The sequence below is a fragment of the Pelobates fuscus genome, chromosome 1, assembly GCF_036172605.1.
Source record: "Pelobates fuscus isolate aPelFus1 chromosome 1, aPelFus1.pri, whole genome shotgun sequence".
Classification (NCBI taxonomy): domain Eukaryota; kingdom Metazoa; phylum Chordata; class Amphibia; order Anura; family Pelobatidae; genus Pelobates; species Pelobates fuscus.
In genome coordinates this window covers 327,806,473-327,822,172 of record NC_086317.1, presented here as the reverse complement: position 1 = coordinate 327,822,172, position 15,700 = coordinate 327,806,473, and the positions used below count along the sequence as shown (strand labels likewise).

At 37.3% G+C, this 15,700-nt stretch overlaps 1 protein-coding gene across 1 annotated transcript in view; it reads left to right on the top strand.

Annotated features, from left to right (window-relative positions):
• MYO16 (myosin XVI) overlaps positions 1-11,877 on the top strand; it is a 312,032-nt gene extending 300,155 nt beyond the window's left edge. Inside the window, exons 34-35 of the mRNA XM_063459903.1 lie at positions 7,347-7,429; positions 11,031-11,877. Coding sequence (XP_063315973.1) covers positions 7,347-7,429; positions 11,031-11,180 — 233 coding nt within the window. The 3' untranslated portion in view covers positions 11,181-11,877. The remainder of the gene's footprint in view (positions 1-7,346; positions 7,430-11,030) is intronic.
• The last annotated feature ends 3,823 nt before the right edge of the window (positions 11,878-15,700 follow it).

Below are 15,700 nucleotides of genomic sequence, written 5' to 3'. Positions count from 1 at the left end.
TTTGAAAATCCATGGAATGTTTTTGTCCATAAGGACTTTGTCTTAAATGTTCTGTAATTTTGACTAAATAAATGTTTTGTTTTGTATTTTTCCTTATTTTTATTTTAAGACAATCATTTGAACATTCCCAAAAAGAGGTTCACTTCACTAGGAATGCACTTCCATTAAAAACAAATTATAATTGTAGATAAAATAAGCCAAAGGTTGTTTGCTTGTCTTTAGATGGTTGTCATGTATGTAAGGAAATAAATTCAAATGGTAGTATAAATATACTATCTTTACCTTTTGTTGTAGTTTTTATTTCTTTACAACCATATGCAAAACGTGTGATGAATGGATTGCTTTATTTAAGATCCTGAGATGGAAGACAATGAATATGAGTATCCTACAGAGAAATAAGTTATTTGGATTATTAATTTAAACATATACTTTTTTTTTTAACAATTTTGTTAAGTTAAAAATTATTATTGATTTTTTTTTATGCTATCAACAGCTGTGGGAATTGTTGCCGTTGAAAGTTTTGTCAACTTCAGGCTTTACTAAACTGTCACATAAATGACAGATTCCAGAGACGGAAGTGCTTTCGTGACTAAAGCAGGGGTAGTCAACCTTTAGCACCCCAGATGTTGTGGACTACATCTCCCATAATGCTCCTACAGCCCAGCCGTAATGCTGAAAAAGCATCAGGGAAAACTTAATCCAAAAATTTGGAGTGCCGAACATTGCCAACCCCTGGACTAGAGTGTTCCTTTAAGTTCAATAGAAGACCATATTTAATCACGTTTCTGTGCTCTCTGAACTGTTTGCATGCAATTAAACATGTTAGCTTTTCATAGATTCTCAAACATGAATAGGAATGGTTACATAGTTACATAGTTACATAGTTAGATAGCTGAAAAGAGACTTGCGTCCATCAAGTTCAGCCTTCCTCACACCTGTTTTTTGCTGTTGATCCAAAAGGCAAAAGGCAAAAAAACAAAAAAACAAAAAAAAAAACCCAGTTTGAAGCACAATTTTGCAACAAGCTAGGACAAAAAATTCCTTCTTGACCCCAGAATGGCAGTCAGATTTATCCTTGAATCAAGCAGTTATTACCCTACATTGAAAGATTATATCCTTGAATATTCTGTCTTTGCAAGTATGCATCTAGTAGCTGTTTGAACATCTGTATGGACTCTGATAAAACCACTTCTTCAGGCAGAGAATTCCACATCCTGATTGTTCTTACAGTAAAAAAAACTTTCCTTTGCCTTAGACGAAATCTTCTTTCTTCCAGTCTAAACGCATGGCCTCGTGTCCTATGTAAAGTCCGGTTTGTGTTAAAGTGTACACTACAAACATGTTATTCATAAAATCATTTAGGCTTCAATTCCTGTTCTATCACCATGACAACATCATATATTATCATTTGGGAGAATTTCTTTTTTTCACACTTTCAGTTAAGTTTTCAACTTCCACATATCAAAGGCAGACATTATTCATTTGTACAAGGTTACGTGCTCCAGTATGTCCCTCTAATGTGATCCAACAAACTTAAAGGACAACTGCCACTTCTCTGGAAATTATACCATTGAATAACATATGAAAATGAAATATAACTTGGTTAACCTTCTTTTTTTTTCTGATGTCCAGTTTTGTTTTAAATTTAGATGAAAGAATTAGCAAATTACGTCACATTCCAACTCACTGCGAGGACACACATTGCAAATAATGAGGAGAAATAAAAAATAGTATTTTATATCTCTTCTTCTCTGTATGCTTTCTCCATGCTAAATGCCAGGTCCAAAAGACAGACATTACAAATATTAACAGAGAGCTAGGTCTAGGTGCCCAGCAACAGGATAAAGAAACACGGGTTTCGATATTTAGAGGGTTATTCAAAATAGTAAGTATTCAACTTGAATTTAAATTCCAGGTCAAAATAGCCTAACTGGAAAAATTAGTTAGCTATGCTTTCAGTTTGGCTACTCTGGCGTTAAATTTGAAATTCACTTTACATTTTCACTCTATTATTTTTTTTATGAGGGATGATTAAATACAATTTAAAAATCCTGGTAGTTGACAGTTCTCCTTTAATTTGCAGAATGTTGCCAACCCGAACATATGCTGTCTAGGAACCTTTTTGCCTGAAAGAGCATCTGTTCTTCGGTCTGCAGTAACTGACAGGATTATTGCAAAGAACACATTCAGAAATATGTACACAGTTTAAATCCACACATTTTACAAGCTTTGATCTCATTTGCCCCCTAGTTAATGCCTAAGATGATTATGTGAGAAGTATGACTTTCAAGTGAAAATGTTAATAAATATGCCTGATTAATTTTATGGCATATTATATGTGAATTCAAATGTAAATAAAAAAGGAAATAAAATAAATTAATACATTTTATATTAATCTAGGGTTACTGTATATAATTCCTTTTTGCAACATTTATGCAACTTTTGTAACACTATATTTGATTAAATCATGGTAATAATTAGGTAATTAGGTAATAATACTCAAAATTGCCACCAATCACCAATAGTATGTGTGATTTTACACTATGTTGTTTCATGCACTATCTGTGCAAATTGCAGTAAATGCGATTTTGAGTATTATCAATTTGACAGTAAGGCACTTATCCAATTTCATTGAGGTTCACTATCATTGATAGAACTGTATGAGATGTAGTGATTCTATCATCAAGTATACATTGGCACAAGGATCGCTTAATTTTATTTCGCCACTTATATTTCTAATTGTCTATTCTTCTACTCTGATGTAGTCTCCCCTTGTTTCAAGAGGAGTCTTTTGTATATACTGTTGCTATGGCGACTGGTTTGTCCGGCCGTCTGCACGTAGGCACGTATCACGGCATGACTGGGGGGTGGAGCACGCATTGATGTGCGTGCGCATACCTGGAAATTCACTTGGTGCCGGCGGGAAGTGAGAATAGAACACCTGGGTGAGTTATTTCACTTAATCTAATGGTATATATTGTCTGTTTGCATACTGTATATTGTTATCCTGTTGTCTCTGACCCTGAGGAAGGTCCCGATCGGGGACCGAAACATTGGTCACTATTTTTAAGTTTTTTCAATAAAAGTTTTGTTTTAAGTCCAAAGAGCAGCCTTTCTTTTTGGATGTTATATATACATGTATGTATGTATGTATATATATATATATATATATACACACACACATATATACACTGTGTAATGTTTGTAAAAGTTTGCATACCCTTGGAAATTGGTGATAGATATATACAATTTTCAAAGAAAACATGAGCGAGTGGGCAAAACACATTTCTTTTATTCATATTCAACTGTATGTTATAACAGAATGGCACAATAAAAAACAAAACATGGCAACAAAGAAAAAAAATTAAAGGATTCCTGTTCAAAAGTCTGCATACCCTTAGTCCTTAATACTGTATGTTAGCATTAATGACAGCGTGCAGTCTTTTGTAATAGTTATCTTTAAGGCCCCTAATTCTGGCAGGTGGTATAGCTGCCCATTCATTTTGGCAAAATGCCTCCATTTCATGCAAAGTCTTTTGTCGTCTTACATAAACTGCACATTTGAGATCTGCCCAGAGTGGCTCAATGATTTAAGGGTCAGGAGACTGTGTTGGCCACTCCAGAACCTTCGCCTTTTTCTGCTGTAATCACTGGAGGGTCCTTAGGATCATTGTCATGCTAAAAAGTCCAAAAGTGTCCCATGCGCAGCCTTCATGCAATTATCTGCCAGTAATTTTTAATAACATGCTGTATTCATCTTCCCATTCATTTTCACAAGATTCCCTGTGCCTTTAGAGCTCATCTCCCCCCATAAAAAAAAAATATATATATATATATATATATATCAGTGAGTCACCACCACACTTGAAGGTTGGAATGGTATTCTTTTCACGACAGGCCTTGTTGACCCCTCTCCAAAGATACTGCTTTTTGGTCTTGTCACTCCAAATTATAATGTTACAGAAGCTGTGAGGCGTGTCAAGGTGTTGTCGGACATATTGTAACTGGGCTTTTTTGTGACATTGGCACAGCAAAGGCTTCTTTCTGGCAACTCGACCATACAGTTCCTTTTTGTTCAAGTATTGTGGTATTGGGCTCCTTGAAACAACCACACCATCTTTTTCCAGTGCAGCATGTATTTCTCCTGAGTTTATCTGTGGGTTTTTCTTTGTATCCCAAACAATTCTTCTGGCAGTTGTGGCTAAAATCTTTCGTGGCCTACCTGACCTTGGTTTGATATCCCTGAGTTTTCCATTTCGTAATAAGTGATTGCACAGTACTGACTGTCATTTTTAAGGCTTTGGATATCTTTTCATATACTTTTCCATCTTTATAAAGTTCAGTTACCTTGTTACTCAGGTCTTTTGACAGTTCTTTTCTGCTCCCCATGGCTCAGTATCTAGCTTGTGCAGTGCATTCAAGTGAGAGCTAACAAACTCATTGACTATTTATACACAGACAATAATTGAAATTTAAAAAGCCACAGGTGTGGGAAATTAACCTTTAATTGCCAGTTTAACCTGTGTGTGTGTCACTTTGTGTGCCTGTAACAAGGCCAAACATTCAAGGGTATGTAAACTTTTGATCAGGGCCATTTTAGGTGATTTCTGTTATCATTTTTATTTAAAAAGGAGCCAAACAACTATGTGATAATAAATGGCTTTATATGATCACTATCCTTTAATAAAATAAAAAAACTTTTTGCATGATCAGTCATATTTTCAAAATCAATGCCAAAATGCCACAATTTCTGCCAGGGTGTGCAACCTTTTGAGCACAACTGTATATACTGATCAGCAACAACATAAAAACTACTGACAGGTGAAGTGAATAACATTGAGTGTATCAGTACAATGACACCAGTCAAGGAGTGGGCTATATTAGGCAGCAAGTGAACTGTCAGTTCTTGAAGACCTTATAGTGAAGGCTAGATGGCAGTACCTCTTCAAAATATAAGTCTTGTAGGGTGCTCATGAAAAGCAGTGGTAAGTACCAATCACAAGTGGTGCAAGGAAGGACAACGGGTGAATTGCATTCAGGGTCAAGGGTGCCCAAGGCTCACTGATGCACATGGGGAGCGAAGACTAGCCTGTCTGGCCTGATCACGTAGAAGAGCTACTGTAGCTGAAATTGCTGTAAAACGTATTGCTGGCCATGATGGAAAGGAACTCACAGTGCATCACAACCAAAAGCTCCATCAATGGGGACGTGAGCATCAGAGCTAGAACATGGAGCAGTGGAAGAAGGTTGCCTCGTCTAAAGAATCAGACGTTTTCTTTTAGACCAGGCGGATGGCTGGGTGCGTGTGCATCATTTACCTGTGAAAGAGATGGCAGCAGGATGCACTATGGGAAGAAGGCAGGACAGTGGAGGCAGTGTTATGCTGTATGCAATGTTCTGCTGGGAAACCTTGAGTCCGAGCATTCATGTGGATGTCACTTTGACAAGTACCATCTACCTAGAGATTGTTGCATCTAACTGGCCTGACTCTATAATCACCTCAGTTGCCTGTTCATAGCCACCTCTGCTCTGTTCCTTCCAGTATGTGTTCCTCCATGTTTCTATTCCCCTTTGATTCTGTCACTTTTGTACCTGTCTAAAGAATATCTGTCTCTTTATTCATTTTTCTTACATCCTCACTAGGCACTCACACTCCTGATCGCTCTGTCCCCAAGTTGCTTAGTCCCAAATACCTCCCTATCAATCTCAGTCACTCTCACACTTTTACAAAATATAATATATATGTATGCTGTGTATACAACTGAAATGTAAGTGTGCTTGGCTGCAGTGTGTGCAAACATGTCTCGAATGTAACTGACATCAAGCATTTTAATTTCCTGTCTTCCTATTAAAATATATGACTCTCTGTCTAGTCCTCACTGTGTCGTCTTTTATCTCTTCTGCCATCCTTAGCCCTGTTTTAGTTTGTGCAATAATTACACTGACAAGGTTTTGCTGAATATAAATACCAGGCTGAAAATTATAAATTTGCTGTTCTCCAGTTGGCTGAAAAAATTGAATGTTGAATTTTATACACAAGGTTAGCCACACGTAAGGTGTATTACTTTGAAGTTTAATTGATTTGAGTTAGCTTAACTACTGCATGCATTAGATAACAAGTGTCTACGTCAGAGAACACAGGCACCAAATATACCAATCATTTGCACACCCAATGCAAGGCAAGCTTTCCATAAGCACACAAGCTAGATACAATGGAAAATTAATAACTGATAAACCAAAATATTTAAAATGTGTAATAATACCAAAAGCTATCTTCTAGTTTCATCAGCCAGTCAGTGGGGAAAGACCAGAATTTTCGTAAAACCATATTATTTTTTTATTTATTTACTATCAAGTGGTTTTAGAACTATTTTGTGTCATTTATTCATTCATTTTTTGCACAGATATATGAGGATGGAAAGTATACAGTATCTATAATATTTCATCCAATTTTAGAAAATTGTACTTAAAAACACAGATACAGTTGAACATATAGTATGTCACAAAGTTATAAATAAAAATGGTCACATACCATGCTCATGGGTATATTCAAAGAACCTGCTGCCATTTTGGGGAATACAATTTCCTAAAATGTCATCAAAATATAAACATTATCTATGAGGACAATGCCTACATATTGTAAACATAGTCAAATGGCTTAAATCGGACATCTGTGTTATATGCATTACAGACTGAATGCCGCTTGAAAATATAACCACATGTTTCGTTGATACATTTCTTCCTTCTTGATGGGTTAAAAAAGACGGGATTGTCTTGCAGGCTGTAGTACAATCTATTTTTGCAATACAAATAAACTGACTTGAACTCCAGAGAAATGTATTTCTCAAATAAAAAAATGATGTTCGAGCAGGTAAGTGGAAATTGATTCCTCGGTTTCCATTGTATTGAAAGAAAAACTAATATCAAATCAGTTTATACCAAGGATGCAGATGGTAGGGAATAATAGGATTAATCAAATATATAAATGTGAAAAGCTCTGTGCAAAATTAAATTCTGGATGAACATGAAAAGCATTTTTTTTTTCTACCTTTCAATAAAATATATATATACTATAACTGGTCACCTATACATTCCAAATTAGATATATTGTCTCACTTTAAATTAAACTAATATTCCTTGAAAGAGAAAAAATGAGATTGTCTACTTTGCTGACTTTCTGCCTGGTCAATATATGTTTCTATGTAAAAGGTTGTTAAACTTTTCAGTAAACTCAATAAACTTGTTAAATTGTTCAGTTTGAAAAAGAAACAAAAAATGACATCTAACATTTATGTTTTCTGCATTTATGATAAAACTGTTTTTTTTTTTTTACATTGTTGATATAGCAGTTGAAGATATGAACTGCAGATTCCGTAGCAACAACACAAGTTCTTCAATGTCAAGAAACAAAGAAAGCCATAGTAGTCAGGTAACCTGCATTGTGAATATTATATTATTTTATTGACTAATATGATATATATATATATTGTACATAACAGCGAAAAAAAAAAAATAGCCAAAATAAGTTATACGATGCCCATTCAACTAACTATTTCCAGTCTACACTCACAGCAGCAGAACTTCCACCGGTGCAGCCACGCTGGGATTCACATACTCAGAGGGCCTATTGGGATGCCCCTGCACTAAGGTCCACCCAATGGGTAATGCAGAACAGGGACCAAGTCGGGTTCAATAACCTTTAACAGCATGACCAGGCCCCTGTAGTATTGGTGATGCCAGGAGGAAGTGTAAGCAGATTTCTTCCTTCCATATACAGAGGGATGGAGAGAAGGCACAGGAGTGGGGAGGAGAAGGAGAGAGCCCCACACTCCTATCAGCCTCAGCCAGCTTATGTATCTGTGTCAGTATGTATTCTTGTCTGTGTGTATATCTGTATGTATGTGTCAGTGTGTGTATATGTGTCAGGGTGTGTGTATTTGTCAGTGTGTGTATCTGTCAGTATGTATGTATATGCTTGTCAGGGTGCGTATCTGAGTGTATGTGTATGTTTCAGTTTGTGTATCTGGCAGTATCTGTGAGTATGTGTGTATGTTTCAATCAGTGTATCTATCTGAGTTTGTGTGCATATGTGAGTGTGTGTATCTGTGTGTCAAGGCTTGTGTATATGTCAGTGTGTATTTGAGTTTGTGTGCATGTGTCAGTGTGTGTATCTGTGTGTATCTGTGTGTCAGGGTCTTTGTATGTGTCAGCGTGTGTTTATATGTTGGTGTGTGTGTATATGTTTCAGGGTGTGTATCTTTGTGAGTGTCTATGTGTGTGTGTGTCTGTGTGTATCTGTGTGTGCTAATGTGTTTGTATATCTGCATTAGTATGTATGTGACAGTGTAACATTACATACAAACACACCCTTGCATTCAAACGCCAAAATTAAATATAAACACCCATTTCATTCAAACACTAACACTAAACACATATTTCGGAATTTATTTTGGTTATTAAGTCAAATTTATTACATCCCATTGAGAATGTAGTTTAGGTGATCTTCCACTTCTCCTACCTTTTTTGGGGGGGATTTTGTGGGAGGACATTAGATGTTTCTCCAGCCGAATCATTCCAGCATTTTAAGGGTGCATTCTGTGCCAGTTGCAATCATGCAAATGTGTGGGCTCTTATCAATTTAAGAAACCTAATTTTTGATAGTTACCACCTATATATTTTCCAGAATTTTCTTTGTATGCCCATGTTGTACAAAAGTAAGGTGTGAAACGTGTCCAGGGTTTTCACACTCTTTTTCAGGGTAGTCTTCTGGGTGGTCTCTCCCCTGTCTGGCAGTTGCAGGTAGTACGGCAAATTTAGATTTTCCAAACATTTTGTTTTCGCTTGCTGGGAAATTTGTGCACTACAATGTTTTGGTGTGATATGCCTGTATTACCTTTAGTATCTATGAGGGCTACAGTGACAGCATGATACCATGACCTTTTGATATGCATACTTTTTTATCAACAATTTTGCACTCTTTTTGTATACATAATTTTTCTGTTTATTATTTGGGATTATCTATGTGTGCGGACCCACATGCACCTATTGTGACACATTGAGCATAATAGTAGTCATGAATTACTTTTTTTGTCATGCCCCATAAAAGATATGCAGACTATGAAATCCATTCCCTAAAGTGTTTTTATGTTCTAGAAAATAAATAAGTAAAAATAAACCATTTGCTTTCCTTTGTCCATTGGAAGGCAGGGGGCAATTTCACAAGAATGCAAGAATGAGGCAGCAGGCAAGTATTTGATTTAACTGAACCACGTAAAATTTTTGGGGTTATTCACTAAACAATATCTGGTAGTCCAAATGGCCCCACACAGCAATTAATGGTTTTGTCACGTTCGGTATTGGGCCATTTGAACTTTAGTGAATAACCCCGTTTGTGGTATCTGTGGGTACGAGAAAACAATATCACAAATAAAATATTTAAGAGCGTTAACAATTACCTAGTATTAATGTATTATTCATGTAAATGTATTTCTCTTTTCACACATTAAGTTAAAACTTTTATTCTAATATCCCAGTTAACTTTATGCAATCCATCTTGTCTCTTTTAATAACTATTTCATTCCAAAAATCCCCAAAAGTACAAGTATTATAGTACATTTAGCCCCTGGCTATAATAATGCGTGTTAATTGTAGCATACCCAGGTACCCAGGTACACATATATGTGAATGTGCACATCTGTATATGCATTTATTTCAATTAATTAAGAATAATTATTCAAAGCACCTTATTCAGGAACTTGACTCAATAGAATGGCAGAACAAATATATATTGGCCACGATTATTGATCATGGTACTGGCATAGAAGCTGTCAGGAACAATTTGACTAACGATGCGGAAATAGATCCAGAATTTGCAGTTTTCTTATCAAATCTATTCAGTTCATTTTAACCCACAATTTTTTCAATTTTAACGAATAATTTTTCTTGCAAATCAAGGGTACCGCCATGGGCATTAAGTTTGCACCAAGCCATGCGAATATCTTTATGGACTATTGGGAAAGAATGTCCATTTGGGCGAATAACCCATTTGGTGTAGACTTCAGAAAAGGTGCTCTGGAGGCGGTACATTGATGATATTTTAATTATATGGCATGGTTCTCTGGATAGTCTTAATGGTTTTTTAAAGTTTGTAAACCAAAACTCCATGTCGCTAGTTTTTACCCCAACAGTTGGTCCCACACAGATTGATTTTTTTGGACCTCACCATTTACATAGAAAATGGTTCAATTAAGACAAGAACTTTTTAAAAAACAATCGATTGAAATAGTTTTATTGACATTGGGAGTGGCCACCATCCGGGTTGGTTGAAAGGAGTTCCAAAGAGTCAGTTTATCAGAATTCGTTGGAATTGTAGCGATCTTGCATCTTTTTATACACAGGCTAATGTTCTTAAAGCACGTTATTTAGATAAGGGCTACCAAGAAGACCGCCTTGATGTAGAAATAAAAAGGGTCGGCAATCTCAATAGGAATGATCTGCTTTTAGATAGGAAGAAAAGTCCCACTATGAACTCAGATTTTGAATTCACTTTTAGTACCCGTTTTAGCTCCAAATCATTTGAAGTTCAGCAGATTATTAGGAGACATTGGGGGATACTATTGGAAGATGACATATACATTCTAGTCTAATGAGCAGATATACTGTAGGAGTGAATTTTCAAACAACAAAACAGAATATAAAATATTATCCTACACTACCTGTTTTATTTCATTCAATAAAAGTCACATAATTACTTGCAAGGTTATTTATTAATTTTTTTGGAATTAAAAGTGAATAGAAGGGCAATTTCAGATTTAAGTCTGAAATAGATGGAATATAAAATTTATCCAAGTCCTCTGTACTTACAATTCTTCTATTTTGGTGTGAAATTTAAATTGTCTTTGAATTAATTAGAAATTCCTGACAATTTTCACTTTAGTCAATAACTCTGCTGACTTTAAAATACCCAAATAGCAATGTAGGTAAAACAGCCAGGTAGATTTTTTTTAAAGGGATTTGTTTTATTTTCATAGGTTATTCATCACTTACGTCTATCAGAAAATGAAAGTGCTGCGTTACAAGAACTAATGGACTGGAGGCGAAAGCTTTGTGAAGAGAGTGAGGATTGGCAGAAAGATATAACACAAGCTGAGCAGAAACAAACTCCTTCTCAGACGTCTTAGATGGAAACACAGCCGTTCCCCTCCTATTAAGACCAAGAATATTTCCTGCTCTTGCTTATTTTTTAATCTTGTCCATATGAACAATATCGATATCAGAGGAGCTGCTGAATTCCATCTATTTCACTGAAGTGTTTTATTTTCATTTCCTTTTTTTTTTTTAACATACTGCAATATATATGTATACAGCAAGCATGAGTAACTTGTCTCTGTGATACTATGTGTGTGATTTATGTTTTTATACATGGTGATGAACTATGCGCGTTGTGTTCCAGGTTTCTAAACTATATATTTGAAATATTCCAATACAACTAATCATTCCTTAAAAAAAAAAAACCTAAAAGATGATTCTGTGGAATCTTCGTCATAGCTTGAATTTGGTATCCATAATAGAGAAATGTTTGTGGGTTCCAGGGGCTGTAATGACATAATACATAATGATGCTTCTTATAGATATATCAATATATCTACATGGATATATAGATATAGGAATATGTGTGTATGTCTATGTATATGTGTATACATGTACATATATTCATGAACATACAATGCATGTATGTGTGTAATTTTAGTAGATGTCTGTGTTACATGACAATTGCAAAAACAAAAAAAACCTGTTACTGCCACAATTTTATAACTATTGAAGTGGTGCTGTTTTTCCTTCTAAAATCAGGTAATAAATACAGTACTGATACTTAAATTCTCTTAAGTTTGCCAATTCATTTTAATTGCAACCTAAAAATAAGAGATAAAATAACATAATATAAAGCTCCCACGTTACATAAGCTACATGCCTGTCCCAGCTCTCCACAGCCAATATAAGCTAAGGCCCATTTCTCACAAATTAGTCTCCATTACAATATGACTGGTGCATCGTTGGATTTTAGGTTCTGGGAAGAAACAACTCTCCCCCCTCATAAATCAAAACACAGACACATGATGTAATTTCACAGCGTTTACTAAAGCAACTTGGTGCATAATGTTTTGGGTCATTGTCACAAAACCCTTTAAACCAACTTTAAAAAAATCATCCCACCTATCACCATACAACATTGACCATGACCACACATATAATGCTGACAATTAAATAACATCATAAACATAACACCGTAAGATACTATTAACTTGTCTGACTCCTCCATACAAAGATACCCCTACCACCACCAGGTTCTGAGCCAGGCCTGCTTGAAACCTACTACACCAACTTTAAAACCAAATGAACCATTTATTTAACCCCTTAAATAACAGTAATAAAAATCATTCTAATAATAACAGTAATAAAAATCATTATTAATACCTATAATAACCCCTCCCCCCTCTTAATCTAGCTCTCCAGCCCCTGCCACCAGCTCAGACCTTGAACGCTGTAAGCCATCTGTGCACAGCCACCCAAGAGGAACAGAGCCCTGTCCAACACCTCCAGGAAACCCAAATGTAACAGGTCAAAACCAACATAATTTAAATGCACCCTAGAAAAAACTAGGTAGCATCGCCTACAACTCCTGTTGGTGAACCACCACACCTCCAGTCCTTCTGATGAACATTGACTTCAGTCTATTCACTTTTCCCCTACAACGTGAGATTGCAGCACGGTCCTGCATATGCCTGGAAATGTAATTTGAGACTATTTCCAATCAGGCGATGTTATCCCAGTGGATGAAACCTCTTAAACTGTACACATCCCTTATCATTCACCTTACCAAGTCTCTTTGGGGAACCGCCCTTAGATCATTCCCACATGAAACAAAATCACATTAGGCAATAGTTCACACTTCAGCATATGACAAACCTTCCCAAACATCCCACCAACCACCACCCCGGTACCTGAATCATCAAAACTGTGAATTGCTCCTACGAAAAGCCCAGTTGCTGATGATACCAAACTACATCACTCTTCTGGGCCCAAAACACATATGAATGGCCCACTATCCATGCAAGGAAAACAGAGTATGAGTTACCAACTGGTTAACACGTATACATTCCCCACTACCAAATGATCTGGGCGCACATAGGACTGAAATCGCACAGACTCCCACCTGCCAATTTTTTCAGGATCTCTTCCCCAAAACCTAACCACCTCTGTGGCAGCCCTGATATGAAAAGAGTGAGTGTTGAATTGTTTGGGATCATGCCCCAGTTTCTGTAACACCAAACGAAAAAACACAGAAGATCTGAAAGAGAGATAGAAAAGAACCATCCTTGTGTACCAAAAAAGACCCCACGACATGCAGGCGAAAATTGTAGAGTATTGTAAACTGAACAAAGTACTGACCATGTTAGCGGGTGCAGCAATATATCACAAATATATCCGTTTTAGTTTTAGCTAAATCCCTGCTAACCATTACAACCAAACCCTGAAGGCCCCAATTACATTCCCGGCTAGCACTCACCAGTTCCTGAATCTATAAAGCACCAAAGAAAGCAAGCATTAATGCTGCACGAAACAAAGATGCCTCATGCCAGATTAACACATCCCTGAAAGAACTGGCCATAATTTCTCTAGTACCTGGAATGATAACAGTCTTCTAGAATCTGAAGACCTACCCTTTTTACCTAAACCCCTTGACTGCTTGCCTTAACAAGAAATGTTTAGTAAGATCCACACCACTATAAAGTTTAAATAAAAAGGCCAACACTGCCAAGCTCTTACTCATCACTGAAACTGAAGTCCCATCTGAAAAAAATTGAAAGAGGAACCAAAACAATGTATCCAACCTATCAGCAGGGGAGGCATATGACCCAGCAGCCCATGCAACAGTTTAGTCCCATGTATCCCACACCATACTGTATGCTGACTATGTTCTTGGAATGTGATCTTCACAAGTCCCGTAAACATGCTATATTGAAATCCCACATCTTTTCCGGACAGGCCTGGCCCTCCTCCAGCAATTCGGGTGTCTCCACCTGGAAATTAGACCACTGAAAATGAAACACTGCATCAGCTGAAATATTCATGAAACCTGGAACATGTCTCGCCCAAAACAAATAAACTCACCACCGGACACGAAGTGGCTGACAAGTGGTTGAACTACTTGTTGTCCATAAAAAAAGTAACCTTTCTTCAAGTGGCCTGTCAAGGACTGAATTGCCACAAGGTAACTTTCCAGGCCTGTTTTACCTTCCCGCATTCCTTGCCGCGGGGCAGGCAGCTTATCCTGAGGAAGCCTACACTTCCCCTTTCCTAAGTCAATCTTCAGACCTAAAAACCAAAGGCAATTCGTTGGGCCATCCATTTTGTCTGACGCCAATGGAACACTTAACAACCTTACCACCTATCACAATGTCCTCAACAAATACAAACAAACATTTGAACTGGAATGGGTGAGATGGATTGAGTGTCTGTTGGACTGCCAACTAGTGAACTCTTCACTGACTGATCCCTCCTGTTGCTTGCTGACCGATTGACTCCCTGGTACTGCTTCTGTACTCCCTCCTGCCATAAGGGCTCTTGCTCTATTTCTGATCCCTCTCCCAAGTGCAGCCCCTTTGACCCACCTGCCTGCAATGTCTGCCACCTGATGTGTTAACCTGTGGCCCACTTGCTCCCTCTCACTGCTGTTATATCTGCTATAACTGAAGTGTGAATAATTGTCTGGGCTCCTCAAATTGCTTCTATTTAAGCCATGTGCACTTAGAACTGCAGTTTCTCGATTTGCCATCCAATGGTCTTCAAACTCCATGCTATGCTCAGAGCTTGTGATTCCCCTGCTGGACATAAAGCTGCTATTTGCCAGCTAACATCGGTCTTCCACTTTTCTGTGCTCCCCTGTGCTCTATCTCCTGGATCTGCTACCTAAGCCTGGCTGGCTTGATTTGTGATTATTAGGCACTGCCTACCTGGCTTCACCCTCATATCCCCTGGGGTCTGCTGCCGCTGGCCTGCTGTCCAATCTGCCGGGGTGTACTCTCTCCCCACTCCCAGCCACAGAGGTAAGTGCTAGTAAGTGATGTAGTCGTAATGGTCCTAGTACTGCTCCACTCCAGCTCAGTTGTCAAAGCGACTCCATCAAAAGCCGCTGCTGCTCCTTCTTGCACAGTTGCACATTTACTGCCACCGTGAGCTGTCGGCCACAGTCCTCCTATGGGTTGGCTCCTGCGCCACCCACGACCTCCATCACCTTCCCTACTCTCCGTTGAAGTCATTCTTTGGGCTTTTGTGAGCTTATTTATAATATATATTCAATACATTATGAAGAACATTACAAAAAAAGAGAATAACAGACTTGTTATAAAGTTAGCGATTTAATGGAGAACTATTCCCATAAAAAAAAAGTCATTATCATTGCATGCTGCTTACAAATTGCTGAAAGGTTAAGAGTATAGTAGGTTCTTTGTTGTACTATATGTCAGCTCATAAAAGCCCTAAAAAGCCTGTTGATGAAATAAATAAGTAACATTCTTCAACAGAGAAATTCACCTATGTGAATGAAAAACAGAATGTCTTCCAATAGTTCAGCTTGATTATATAAGCTGATGTTGTTTGAAAGGTTTGTTAAATGGCTGTGCAATAACATATGCTGCTA